This window comes from Pomacea canaliculata, linkage group LG13 (genome assembly GCF_003073045.1).
Source record: "Pomacea canaliculata isolate SZHN2017 linkage group LG13, ASM307304v1, whole genome shotgun sequence".
NCBI lineage: Eukaryota > Metazoa > Mollusca > Gastropoda > Architaenioglossa > Ampullariidae > Pomacea > Pomacea canaliculata.
This window is the reverse complement of record NC_037602.1, coordinates 18,600,625-18,614,624: the sequence shown is the minus strand read 5'-3', so window position 1 is coordinate 18,614,624 and position 14,000 is coordinate 18,600,625. Positions and strand designations below refer to the sequence as shown.

Sequence of the window (14,000 nt, the reverse complement as noted above, 5' to 3'; positions counted from 1 at the left end):
CCCTCTAACACCCATTTGCTGTCCAGTGCTTCTCGTGCAGCTTCGAGCTGTTCCGAGAGTTGAGAAGGTCATTCTCCAGCTGGACGTTTTCCCTTGACAGTTCTGCTACTGTTAGTTCTAGCTGAGTGACGCTTGCCCTCAGTGCCTCTATATCCTCTCCCTCATCCTCTTCACGTTGACTAGATTCTAGCCTTGCCTCCAAGTCTGCAATTTGATCCTGAGCATGGGCCAGCTCCTCTTCCAACTCTCCATTCTCTCTGGTCACTTCTTCTAGCATGCGCTCCAGATGTGACTGACCTTGATTGGTTCTTGGAAAGCTCCCTGGAGCTTTCTCTACTCCCCCAGACTCACTTTCCAGAATTTTCCTCTGCGCCAGCTCCAGTTTTTTCTCCAACAGAGCATTTTCTGTTGCTAGCTCTTTAATGGTGAGCTCCAGCTGGTCTCGTTCAGCAACCAGAAGATCTCGCTCTTCCAGCCACAGCTCTGTTTCTACTGTGTGGCTAGGCAGCCGGTGCTTGGGAGTTGGGCTGGTGCTACCTGCCTGGTTAAGTAGATCCTGTTCAAGCCTTTCTTTGTCCTTGAGTAATTCGTTGAAGTCGATCTCCAGCTGGTTATAGTCCTTGGTCAGGGCCTCGTGCTGAGCTGCCATATTCTGAAAATGAAACACTTCATTGGTTGCTTTTGTTCTAGGAGAAACATTTCAAGACAGAATCTAGTGACCCTATTCAGACCTCAAAAAATAAGTAGAGATTAGCTGAAGAAAAATGCACAGGTCATAGGTAATCAATACTTCTATAACAACTTTTAGTGAAAACTATGAAACAGTGTAAAAGGATTCTGATCACAATGCATTCCTTATAATACCTTCATCTCTCACATGCTCACTCCTTTCTAACACACATAAAGAATATTCATAGGAACAGATGTGACCATACCTCAGCCTCTTCCAGTTCTGCCTGTAGAGCTTCAATTTCCTGAGATGCTGCTGCATTACGTTCTTGAAGACTCTGCACTTCTTCAAGCAGAATAGCTTGGTCATGTGTCAGTTTCTCAAGTGTCTTCTCTGCGTCTCTTAGCCTCTGTTGCATTTTTTCTCTCTCTTCCAAAAGTCTAGCCACTTCCCCAACTTTGCTAGCAATTGTGATGGCTGTAGCCTGCCGTTCTAATTCTTCTTTTTCAGCACAGACTTTATTATATTTGTCCTGCATTTTTTCCAGTTCTTGAATAAGTTTTTTGAGGTCTTCATGGAGTGCATTACCATCTGACAGCAAAAACTCGTTCTCCTTCACCACCTGTGCAGGAAAAACAAATTAATCACCAATAAATGTTTATTTATTCACACCATCTTCACTCATCTCCTTGTTGACATCAGCTCATGCAAATCTCAATGAAAATTGAATTTAAAAAAAAAAAAGACACAACCTATCACTGAGCCTTAGCGATGACAATCCTGATTTACAACTGTAATCACAACCATACTCAATTTGATAACTGAAACAGTTTGGAATGGTATTCATTTATACATGTGCTTACTGCTGATCCCTTTTAAAACATCAGTGTCATTTCTAAACTGACACTCCAGCTACCTGACTTCATACTCTTAGTGTTGAACATTATACCACATTTAATCTCAAATTCCCCCTGTGGGACCCCGGGGTATGCTTGCCTAGCAAGCATTGTAAGAATAGGGTCCCTGCCATCCAGCCAGGCATGTCGTAAGAGGCGACTAAGGTGGACACCTCACCTAGAGGTAAAATAGGTTGTGGTAGGGCTAACAACCCCACCATGTAAAAAAAATCATGTTACAGAAACTAAAACCAGAGAACTCGTCACAGATGGCGAAGGTAATGAAGCACACCAGGAGACTGGACTAATGACGGACGACAGCCAAACCCGAAAGGGAGCTGGCGCCCCGACAGCGGATTTACTGAAGCCGAGGCAAAAGTTGAGGGTGGGGTGCTGGAACGTCCAGACCTTGTACCAGACTGGCAGGATGCTCCAATTAGTCAAGGAGTTTGACAACTACAACTTGGACATCCTGGAGTCAGTGAGGTCAGATGGACCGGCACGGGAAAGAGGAGAACTAGCGTCAGGACATACCATCTTGTTCTCAGGAAGATCAGACGCTCACACTCTGAAGGAGTAGCTCTACTCCTCAACAAGAAAACGGAAAAGGCACTGCTGGAATGGAAGCCTTATGGACCCAGGCTTTTGAGAGCAAGATTCCATTCCAAGTACACCAAGCTGACAGTGCTAGCCTGCTATGCACCAACAAATGACTCTGAGGCAGAAGACAAGGATGCTTTTTACGATCAGCTCCAAGCAGCCTCAGAGAGCGTTCCAGCCCACGACATGTTGCTTATCATCGGCGATCTCAATGCCAAGGTGGGAAGTGACAACACCTGCAGGGAGCATGTCATGGGCAAACATGGAATCGGAACCATCAATGACAACGGAGAGAGACTGGCAGACTTTTGTGAAGAAAACAACCTACTGATTGGAGGCACACTCTTCCCACACAAAGACATCCACAAGGCAACATGGACATCACCAGATGGGATCACAAAGAACCAGATAGACCATGTCATCATCAACCGAAAATGGAGGAGCTCACTTCAAGATGTTAGAGCCTACAGAGGAGCAGACATTGCCAGTGACCACACTCTTGTGATAGCCACAGTTTCTCTGAAGCTGCGTCGATCACGAGGAAAACAGGCACGTCAGCAGAGAGTGACTCCGGCAAACAAAAAAATCCAGCCACCGAAAGGGCCTTTGCTATGGAAGTAAAGAACAGGTTCCAGGCACTAGGAGACCAACAAGAGATGACCTTAGACGACTTCAATCGAGTCTTACAGGAATCAGGAGAGAAAATACTGGGCTTCCAACGGAAAAAGAAAGAACAGTGGATCAGAGAAGAGACATGGAAGAAGATAGAAGAGAGAAAGTCAGCCAAACAAAGAATCAACAGCACCAGATCTGAACGCCTGAAGGAACAACACAGACAAAGATATGCAAACTGAACAAAGAGGTAAAGAGGATGACAAGAACCGACAAAAGATATCACATAGAGAAACTGGCAGATGAAGCAGAAATGCAGCAAGTAAAAATGACCTGAAGACACTGTACAAGATAAACAAACAGCTAAACAACGGGTTTAAGAACAGTGATGTGCCAGTGAAAGACGTGAACGGTAATGTCGTCGAGGGAGAGGCAGGAAAACTACAGCGCTGGAGGGAGCATTTTGAGTCAGTTTGAACAGACCAGATCCCCCTCAGCTTGCAAGACATCCAGCCAGCAGCTATAGACCTCGACATCTGCACAGACCCACCAAGCCTGGAAGAAGTGACAGCAGCAGTCAAGACAATGAAGAGCGGCAAAGCACCAGGGGCAGATGGAATAACAGCAGAGATGTTGAAAGCAGACGTGAATGTGACAGCTCCCAAGCTGACTGAAATCTTCAGGCAAATTTGGGAATCAGGGCAGGTCCCTGTTGCGTGGAAGACAGGGCTCATCTTCAAGTACCCAAGAAAGGAGATCTTGGAGACTGCAATAATTGGAGGGGCATAACACTTCTTTCCCTCACCAGCAAGGTCTTCAGCAAGATTGTTTTGTCAAGACTGACGGCAACTCTGAGAAAGACCTCCGACCACAGCAAGCAGGATTTCGCCCTGGGCGATCCTGCTCCGAGCACATCTTCATTCTGCGACAGATTCTGGAGCAGAGCAACGAATGGAACACACCGCTGTACATCAATTTCATCGACCTGGAGAAGGCTTTTGACAGCATCCACCGCGAATCCTTATGGAAGATCCTGAGGCATTACGGAGTCCCTGCAAAAAACTTGTTCAGTCATTGCAATGCTGTACAGCGATTTCAAATCCCAGGTTGTCTGTGACACAGAGCTCACAGACCCCTTCAACGTCAGTACTGGGGTGAAGCAGGGCTGCATTCTGTCGCCATTCCTCTTCATCCTGGCCATGGACTGGATCATGAAGACTTCCACCGACAGCGAGAGGAGAGGCTCAGATGGACCATGACTATGACAGCAACAACAGCACTGGAAGACTTGGACTTTGCTGATGACATTGCCCTGCTGTCACACCGCCACCAAGACATGCAGGAAAAAACAAAGGCCTTCTCAGAAACAGCTGGAAACCTTGGCTTGAAGGTCAGCACAAAAAAAGACTAACAGTATGAGAGTGAACGCCAGAGTCCAAGACAGAATCAAACTAAATGGAGAAGAGATTGAGGAAGTTGACAGTTTCACCTATCTTGGGGTCCAAAATGTCAAACACTGGGGATGCGGAGGTGGAGATTCGAGCCCGACTGGCAAAAGCCAGTCAGGCCTTGCCTCACTCAGGAGCACATGGAAGGCAAAAAACATCAGCCAGAAGATCAAGCTGAGAATCTTCAAGTCAAATGTGATCAGCACCCTCCTTTACGGATCAGAATCTTGGAAGATGACCAAAACCATCAGTTAACAAGCTTGACGTCTTCCAAAACAGATGCCTCAGGCGCATACTTAACATCTTTTGGCCAAACACCATCACCAACGAAGAACTCCACCGAAGAACTGAAACCGAGTCCATCACCACGCAGGTTCAACGAAGGCGTTGGCGATGGATTGGACATGTGCTCCGCCAGCAGACAGCAGACCTTTCCAGAGTCGCCCTACGATGGACTCCAGACGGCCGAAGAAAACGAGGCCGCCCAAAGGAAACTTGGAGAAGAACAGTGGAAAGGGAGATGAAAGGAAAGGGCTGGACATGGGGTCACCTAGAGCGTGTTTCAGCCGATCGACATCGGTGGCGGACTCTGGTTGAGGCCTTATGTGCAACCTGATGCACGAAGAGGAATAGATAGATAGAATCTCAAATTCCCTCTCTCGTCCTAATTTTTCTTGAAAAATATTAAGATGATCTTTGCCTTATAACATGGGAGCGCATGTGTACTCAAGTGGTGCTCACCTCTTCCTTTTCTCTAATTACAGCTTCCAAGCGGTCATGTATTTTTTCTTTTTCTGCTTGCAGCTGATCGTAGTCTACCTGCAGGTTATCACCAGCCTTCAGGATTGCATCGAATGTCCCCCGCAATTTCACAAGCTCCTCCGTTAATACACTACAGTGGTCTTTTAAATGTTCATTCTGGGCCTGTACAACAGCCATTGATCCAAATACTCGATAACAAGAATGATAGCAAGGCATTCAAAAGCAAATTTTTCATTAAATGTGTGATGCATATCAATATCATTGTTACGGCCCTATGCTCCTTGAGGAGTAACAAGGAATAAACTAAAACTAATATCATCATACAAACAGGTCTATTATTTTTCTAAATTTATCAGGTGAAAAATTTTCTCCTTCAGTTTTTCACCATCATAAGCTTTTATTATAGTCATATTTTTAGTCCTTAATAAGCAATTTCACTGCATTTGTTCAGTGGACAGATTGAATAGCCTTCACTTAAACCCATCCAGACATGACAATCCAAGCAAAAAAAATTTACAAGACAGTGCATGTCTGTAAAGAAAACACTATACATCAAGTATCCCATTTAAGCATGCAGTTTATTTTCCTGTGCAATTCACACCTTACCTGCAAAAACTCTTCCTTGGTCAGATCCTGGCCATCTACAAATCCTTCTTCATCAAACTTCACCTCCTCCATAAGCTTGTGTGAACGCATCACAGCCACTTTATCTGATGGTATGGATGCCTTCTCTTCCTCCAACATGTCTACTTTGTTTTGCAGAGCCGACTTCTCCTCTTCTAAAGCTGTAATTGTTCTCTGCAGTGACTGGAGCTCAGTCTTAAGAGTCATATTTGTCCTGACCAGCTCCTCATTGCTCACAACTCTAGCAACCTTCTGGTCATCAGCAGCTTCCCTTGGCTGAGATCAATGTAAAAAAAAATTCTTTTGTTTCATTTTCTATATTTTTCCCCTTCTATTTGCTGAGATTGTTTTAAATCTAGTCCATGCTTTTAATTGAAAAATTCAGTAATTATACTTTTACAGCTTATATTTGAAAGACAAATATTAAAAGTGTTTCCTAGTTATATAAACGAATGTGGTTTTCAGATCATTAATTTTAAATGTTGAGAGTTTTCAGTCTTTTAGTGAAGATGCTGGGGGTTTTAAGACACCCAGATAAAATTAATGACATTTGCAAAAAGAGTAGGTATTAATATTCCTTGTGATCTTGACCTGATATATGCCTGCTTTAATTATTACCATTAATATAAAATTGCGGTACACATCTTATATGTTGTATCTTACGAAAAAGTGATCTTGTGTTCTCAATTATTCATATGCTAACTTATCTGTTAACAACATTATACTTTTAAAATCAGAAATAAGTCTGAGCTAACTGAAATTATTCATCAACTAAGAAAGAATTCTGTGGCAGTGGCAAGAGTTATACACAAAAAGTCTGCATACTGCCTACACTAGTACATTTATGTACACTGAATCTTAACAACTTTAAACACAAGAATTGCCTTTGCATGTACATATTTACATGAAGTGTAGAAATGCATGCATATATTTATATGATAAAAGAACATTTTGCATATGTGCACTTATGCAAATGCATGCACAAGAGCAGTAGAGCATGCTCACAATTGTATTCTACTGGAAAGGAAAGGTGCTGGATCGTTTTGTTCAAAAACAGAGAAAGACTACAGTACTAAAGATGTTTTTGTATTATAAATTACACTGGTGGCAAACAAATCATCCAAAAATACTGATAAAGATTCTGTAGCCTAACACCTGTAGTGGCAGTGAACTATGGTGTTCACTGTGCTTAGTGAGCAGAGTGGAGCCCAGCTTGTTACTTCTGCTATTTTTAACCATCCCTGACAAATCACAGGTGTTAGGTGGGTGGGTGTAAGGAACTTTTCAGTCTAGCTTCATCAAGCCTCAAACATGCAATCACCTGCTCCAAGGTTTAGCACACCAACCACAAGGCCAAGGTAAGGGAAAAATTGGTGTTTTGTGGTGAGCCAGCAACTACGGCCATATCATGGCAAGGCAGCCAGCCCTGTAAACAGATGCCACATGCAGAGAAACAACAGCATACCCAAGACAAGAACTGAGCCCAGGACACCCAATCCTCACTGTATGGGTGACAGGCACTAACCATTGCACCTCCGGACTGCCCACAAGGCTAAGGAACCTCCTCAAACAAATGGTACGAAACATTCCAATGCCATTAAAGTTCAACAAAAATCCACGGAGCTGGTCCATTAGCTGTCTTTATGTTAGCGTTGCACCCATTTAGGTGTCACGTAATGTCAGCTATGTTGGTCTTTATTCTCTTCAGCTGGTAGACACCAAATGTGAAAGAAACACATCTTGCATGCTGTTTGGTCACAGGTATACATCATACATGCAGTAACTCTGCCATGCTTACTATTACAAAGAGGATGAATAAGATCAGAAACAATGTCACAACAGCTGTGTAATACATGATTCATCACGAAAGCCATAACAGCTGCCTCAAAGGCAAACACAAGAACTCATGCAAGATGTTGTCACTGTCACCTGTGTGGCCATAAACAACTACAGCACTGTTCTGTGGTGTACTGCACTGCTGGAATCATCTTCAAGAATTTACACCACTGGTAAGCAGCAGAAGAAAAAAAAAAAATTGAGCATTTTAACCAACCTAAAACTATTATACATCTAACAGAACTTTGTGTATCATATGTGGAGGACACGAACATTTCACTGAACTTAGGAGATATAAATATCATGGGGATGAATACTACCTATACCAGTTGCTGGTATTCCATGATAGCCACTGATGATTTTGGAGGTCAGTGACAGTAATTTCTTTCTACAAACCCAAGAAACTACTGCAATGACTTTCAATAATCTCCCCTCCAAAATAAAAGAGAACAAAACATAATAATAATAAGAATAAACTTACTAAAGATATTTAGCATACACATCATCGAAAACAGACTTTGTCCAGTACATTTCTCATATGCAATGTTCTTTTGTATTTCAAAAGTTTTAAAGTGTCAGGGGCTGAAAATTTTCTTAAATTACTCTAAAGGTTACAGATGGAAAAAAAAAACCCTACCAAAAAAAGCCAATTATAGCAGCTATGGAAATAATGCTTAACACTCAACTGACCTGTAACTTTTCTTTCAGCTGATCGTTTTCCTGACGGAGTGCTAAGATCTGACTGCGAAGTAAAGCTACCATCTGTTTGTCTTCTACGTTGTTTCCACTTTTTGTTTTTTTGTCTGCAAGTTCAAGAACAAGGCATGTTTTAATGTTTGTCTCTCATTCATTGCTAGCTTTTTTCACAAGCTGCTAAAGACAATTTTGAGGGATAAGCCTTTATCTTAAGCCCTCTTTTGTTTGAAGAAAATTACACAAATTTTCTTTAAGGGTGCAATGCCATTCGCCAAACCAAACTCTTTAGGTTTGTTACCCACAGAAAATAGTGCAACATCTTAACAAATGGCACGAACTGAACATACTTTGCTGACTTCAGTAACCCACATTACTCCATTCCAAGAATCAATCACCCCTCTTCCTCATTAAAATTCACTTCGGTAGATATTTTAGAAAAGAATTTATTTCATCTTCATTGCCCAGATTAACCTTAAAGCACAACCTACGATCTTGCCAGAGCATCAACTTCCTGAGGCTACTGAGAAGCTTACCAGAAGACTCATACAACTCCTCATCACTTTCCTGCCAGCTGTCTGTGTCATGACTTTCTTTCACTGTTGCCTGTTATTTAACAAACACCATAACAAGCCACTGCTTTTTGCCACCAAAAAAAAAAATCATCAGATTGCAAGAGCTTCTTACACCATATCTCAACAAACACTGTCTTTTTTTTTTAATTCCAAGGGCACTTGTGATCTGAATCTTAATAATGGTGGGGAATGGGGCGGGTGAAAGGGTGGTAAAGGCAGGAAATCAATATCCTGAAGGTTAATGCCAAATGTTAATCAAGTTGACCTGCTGTCATTGTATTAGCATTACACAGATCAATACCAATTCATTCTGTGAAGAACTGCATGTAGTGGGACTTTAAAATACTCTGCAGAATGATCCATATGCTTATTTCCCTATTGCAGTCAGTGAACAGCTGGTCATAACAGCAAACATGCCCTTCCTTACCTCAGCTTCATCTGCCTGCCTGACCAACAGTTTCCCCTCTACCTCATCTGTGTGCTTGGCCAGCAGCTTTCCCTCTAGCTCCTGCCGCCGCTCTTTCTCTTCATCCAGGAGGTTTTTCAAATTCTTAATCTACAGCATTACAACATGGGATGGGATTAAAACAAAACTCCTGGGTTGTGGGTTGAGGGGTGGAGTTGTACACCATTTCACATATATTGCAAATCTTTAATAAAGTTTAGCATGTTTAAATAAAGATACCTAGATTTGGAGATGGGGCTCTAGGCTCCACTGGCGGTGATTAGAAACAAGAAGAAGAGTTGGAGATGGTAAACTAATATTATGCAAGTGCACGAAAGCACACATATGCTACATTACATACATTTCTATTAAAATAATCAAGCCTATAAAAACTGATTGTCAAAGGTTAACAATTAAAACTTCTCAATTATTACTCTGATTGAATCCCTTTTGGAAAAATGAATTCACAAACTTTACTTACATAAAAAAAGTGTTCTCTTTGTGTATTAGCCCTAAGGCAATTATGGCACAAATGGATATCTAAGCTGTTCACAAAACATACAAACTCTCTCATATGCACATACACAAACACATACAGGAAAATTGTGATTTATATTCAAACACGATATCACCTAAGACTAAGAGAATGAAATGCATACCTCATCTTGAACTTCCTGTGGTAAAAGCTTGATTTCCTGTGAGAAATAAGTTTATGTTGATGGACTATTAAGGTGTTAGTGTTTAACATTCATAAAGGAGGGATAGTAAGCAAAGCCTTTAAATCTTCAACAAAAACTGATGCAGTTTAAGTGTTGAATTGGTAAATTGGTAATTCTAGTACTAAAATAAAAATCTTTGTGATTTGAATGGCTTGGAAAATAAGGTAGTCAAGGAAAAAGATTTGATTCATTGTTACAAAAATATAATCCAACATTTGCTGTGAAAAAGTGTTGAAACTTAATTGTTAAAACTGGTCAACGTTAGTAATAACAGCTTTAAAATCATATAAAATGCTTACACTTAAACATGTGGAAATGCAGGTGAAATGGTGGTGAAAAAGTGCATTCACGAAAAATTAGTTAACATTTGTTCTCCAGAAAAAAAACTTGAGATAGGGAAGCTCAGTTGTTCTTACCTGCTCATTTTTGACATTGGATTGATGCTGTAGATATTCCACCCTATCACGCAGACGTAAATTTTCAATGGACAGCGTGTGGTACTCTTCACTGAGCTGCTCATGTTCTGCCTTAAGTTCCTAATAGATATGATATTTGCATATAAACAAGAAATTGTAAAACTGATGACTCCACCAAAAACAAAAACTAGTCTGGCTTACTTTAAATAATTTACTCATAAATTCACTCTCCTCACATCTGCGTTTGTGGCTTCAAGAGGAAGTAAGCTAATATGTACATTTCACATTTTTAAATTCCTATGAAAAATTGTTTCATTTTGCCATAAGCATCAGAAACCTGGTGTCTGAAAAGAATGATGATCCCACAAACATTAGTTTGCCAAGAAGCACATTCAGGCTGACAGACCTAACCAGGACCATTAGGACACACAAACTAATAGTGTTAGGACAGAGATGCAGATCAAATTTAGTCTTTTGGGATCTTTTTTCTCTTTGGTTGCCATTTATTCCTTCTAGGCCTGAAGTTCCTCTAAATTGACTGAGTAAAGTTTTCTAGGACAATCAAAATTATTCACCCTATATAGGGCGTCACTGCTGGGTAATGAAGGAATTGGCCTACTCAATAATGAGATGCAATGGGCCTAACACAGTCTACATAGGTTTGAAGTGTTGACTACAGCATTGTGGAGAATTATTTAGGTTGTTTGGGTTGCTCAGCATACAGCATCCAAGTATAATACTCATGCAATCTTGAAAAGATCAAATAATACAATCAACCACCTCTTTCTTCATCCTCTTTCATTATGAACTTGCTCACTGCTTTTAAATGGCAATGAATGAAATTGTCTGACCTTGTATATTTTGGTCTCCTTTGTCAGAAGAGCTAACTGCTCTGCTGGGATGCTCACACTGCCTTTGTCATGCTGAAGTGTCATGCTGTCAGAATGATTTGCCTTCTAAAAAGAATTACAAAATTATGTTTTAGGAGGGAAAAAAGTAACGTCAATTACCATGCATGCATGCATAAGTGGAAGTAGCCATGTTAAGCATAAGTCATTTCTCTTTTGTAGTAGAAAATTTTCTTGCATGGCATGAAAAAATGTTGAGGTTTCTACAGTCAGAGCAAAATCTGAGAAATAGAAAGTGCTCTCAACTTTAGGAAAACTTAATAGTTTATTTATTAACAGATATAACTCATTATTTTGTAAAAAGAGACATGTCTATCATATCAAGCTGTGATTTGCAATTTCATTACTGCCAGTTAGGTTGGCGACCACCCACATGCAAATTGTGTTTCCTGATGTACAAGTAATTCTGACCTGTATCAGCCAAACTCATCTCTGTCAATTTTAAACTAGCCAGATCTGAGATAAAAGGACAGCAAGCACACGATAGATCGCTTGTCTTTGAAAAAGATTTTTTTAAGACAGGAATGAGAAGGTTGGTGGGGCAAAAGGGGTGGGGTGGGGTACAGAGAGGTGAAGCTTTATTTCTGCCAAACGTCTTTTGTTAACAGAAGTGCTGTAAGCCTCTGGCACATAGCAGAGAAAAAAAAATCAATGTTTCTGAGGTTTGTAGAGCAACTCTGCGTGAAGTCAGAGTGCCTTCATTTTATAAATTCATGTCACAACATCTTTAACAAGACTGCTGCTATAGAACATTCTGAATTCACTCAATTTTTTATTTTTTCTACTGAGACTTAAAAAATTGGTAACAGCGGCTAAGAGTGGTCTACTTTCTCATCCTCCTTCCTCTCACTCACACACAATTTTTCTACAGCATATTCAAGTTTGTAGATGACATTGTCCACATGTAATTTGTATAATTATTTTAATCTTGCTTTCTCTACATTCAAAAGAAAATGCATCTAGCTGGCAAGAGGATCAGAAATCTTTTTTTCAGATCTAAAGGAGAGTAAGGAAAAAAAAAAAAGAATTAAAACCAGTTTTTGAATCAACAGACCTGATGTTTCTGGGATAATGAGATAGAGTGTCTACAGAGTGCTTTACAACAATCAACTAGACAATAGATTTTAGTTTTTTAAATGTAGCATTTGGTTTTTTGTTTTCCTCATAACTCAACACACACCAGAGCCAGAAAAGGAAGGACAATTTTACCTCCACTATGCTAGACACAAATGAAGGAGCAGGGAGTAGAGTTACACAAATTGTGCGATGTATCATTAGCTTCACCCAGTGGATACCCTAATTCTAAACTTTGTGATTTATTTTTATAGTGCCATCCACTAACCTACCAGGCTTGAAAGCCTGTGCTCACACTGGTTAAATTGGCCTTTTCCTGTTGGCCCTGGTTAAGCAAAGTTTGTTCCTCCATTTCACCCGTTATTCATCAAAAACTAGGTTATAAAATTTAAGGTTATATTAGAACATGCACACACACACATATGCATGTGGCTAAGACATTTAACCCATCTAGTGCTCGACAAAAAGGAAACTCATAAAAGAAATTTTTGTTGGGGGTTGGGAAAAATTTTGCTACTAAAGTGGCAACTGTTATAAAAAAATACACATGAGCTTTGCATGAAATTCGTTGCTCAGTCCACAAAACCTTGTTGTAGATATGACATTGAATACTTTTCTTTCACAATTTGATTTTTCACACATTTTTAATTAGGCTACACCCCTTCCAAATAAATAAACATGATTACAATTTTTCTTCAAGAGTTTTATAAACCTAATCACAGAGCTATACAGGATGTACCTCTGTGTCACTCCCTGCTAGAGGCTGTACTTTATCTGCTGTGCCCTGAGGTGCAGGCGAGTCATTGTGTGTGAACCTTGTCACAATGTCTTCCTGTTTTAAACACAGCAGGTTTGATTATTATATATTAACAGATTATTGAATATGCTCACATATTATTTAAAAAGAAAATACAAACTCTTTAACACTGTTAGCATCAATTATATAGAAGGACAAGTCTACATGGTAGACTGCTGACTACACATCATACAACCTGGAGCTCCTATTATACTAGATGGCTACCCGATAATCTTGCTTGTTTGTGGCAGCAAAAGATATGGACTGGAAGGTAAAGTTAATGATATAAAAACTAAAAAAGACAAGGGCTAATGACCATTAAGATCGAATTGTCTCACCTGGGGTGAGGAATATGAGCGCAAAGGGACAGGTTCTTGATGGGTGGTACTCACAGCTTCTACTGTACAGAACAAAAACATAGAGGACAGTTTTTATTTTTCTTACAGCTTCAATGCTTCTGCTGTATTTTTGCACAAATCACCATCAGCTGTATACCTTATTATTATTACTTTAAAAAACTATGTGATTTCTATCGTGCTATTATATCCAGCAGCCAGAAAAGTGCTGAAAAAAGAAAAAAGGATCAGTCAATTCATCCATCCATCTTTATTAACTACCTTGAAATATTGGGGATATGTTCTGCCACAGAGAACTGTGCACTATCTTAATGGACTCTTTTTGAGTCTGACTTTGACGCGCAGCCTGCCATCAACGCAAAATGCTTCTCTAAAATCCTGTTATCTTTTGGAAAATGGCACTTACTGCTGAAAGTGATCAGTGACTCCTACAGCCAATACCACACATTCACCTCCCATTTCTTTAATTTTTTTTTTCATATGCAAACATCTTTACAGTAGTGAAATTCTTCATTTGCTGAAAGCCATAAAAAATAACTCTTGGATCAGTATTTGATCAAGCATTACCCC

The 14,000-nt window shown here is 40.2% G+C and overlaps 1 protein-coding gene across 1 annotated transcript in view; it reads right to left on the bottom strand.

Moving 5' to 3' along the window:
* LOC112554125 (ankycorbin-like) overlaps positions 1-14,000 on the bottom strand; it is a 35,052-nt gene that overhangs the window by 5,272 nt on the left and 15,780 nt on the right. Inside the window, 12 exon segments of the mRNA XM_025221734.1 lie at positions 3-652; positions 936-1,292; positions 4,968-5,150; positions 5,595-5,888; positions 8,139-8,251; positions 8,678-8,747; positions 9,144-9,272; positions 9,821-9,856; positions 10,297-10,416; positions 11,148-11,252; positions 13,018-13,110; positions 13,413-13,474. Coding sequence (XP_025077519.1) covers positions 3-652; positions 936-1,292; positions 4,968-5,150; positions 5,595-5,888; positions 8,139-8,251; positions 8,678-8,747; positions 9,144-9,272; positions 9,821-9,856; positions 10,297-10,416; positions 11,148-11,252; positions 13,018-13,110; positions 13,413-13,474 — 2,212 coding nt within the window.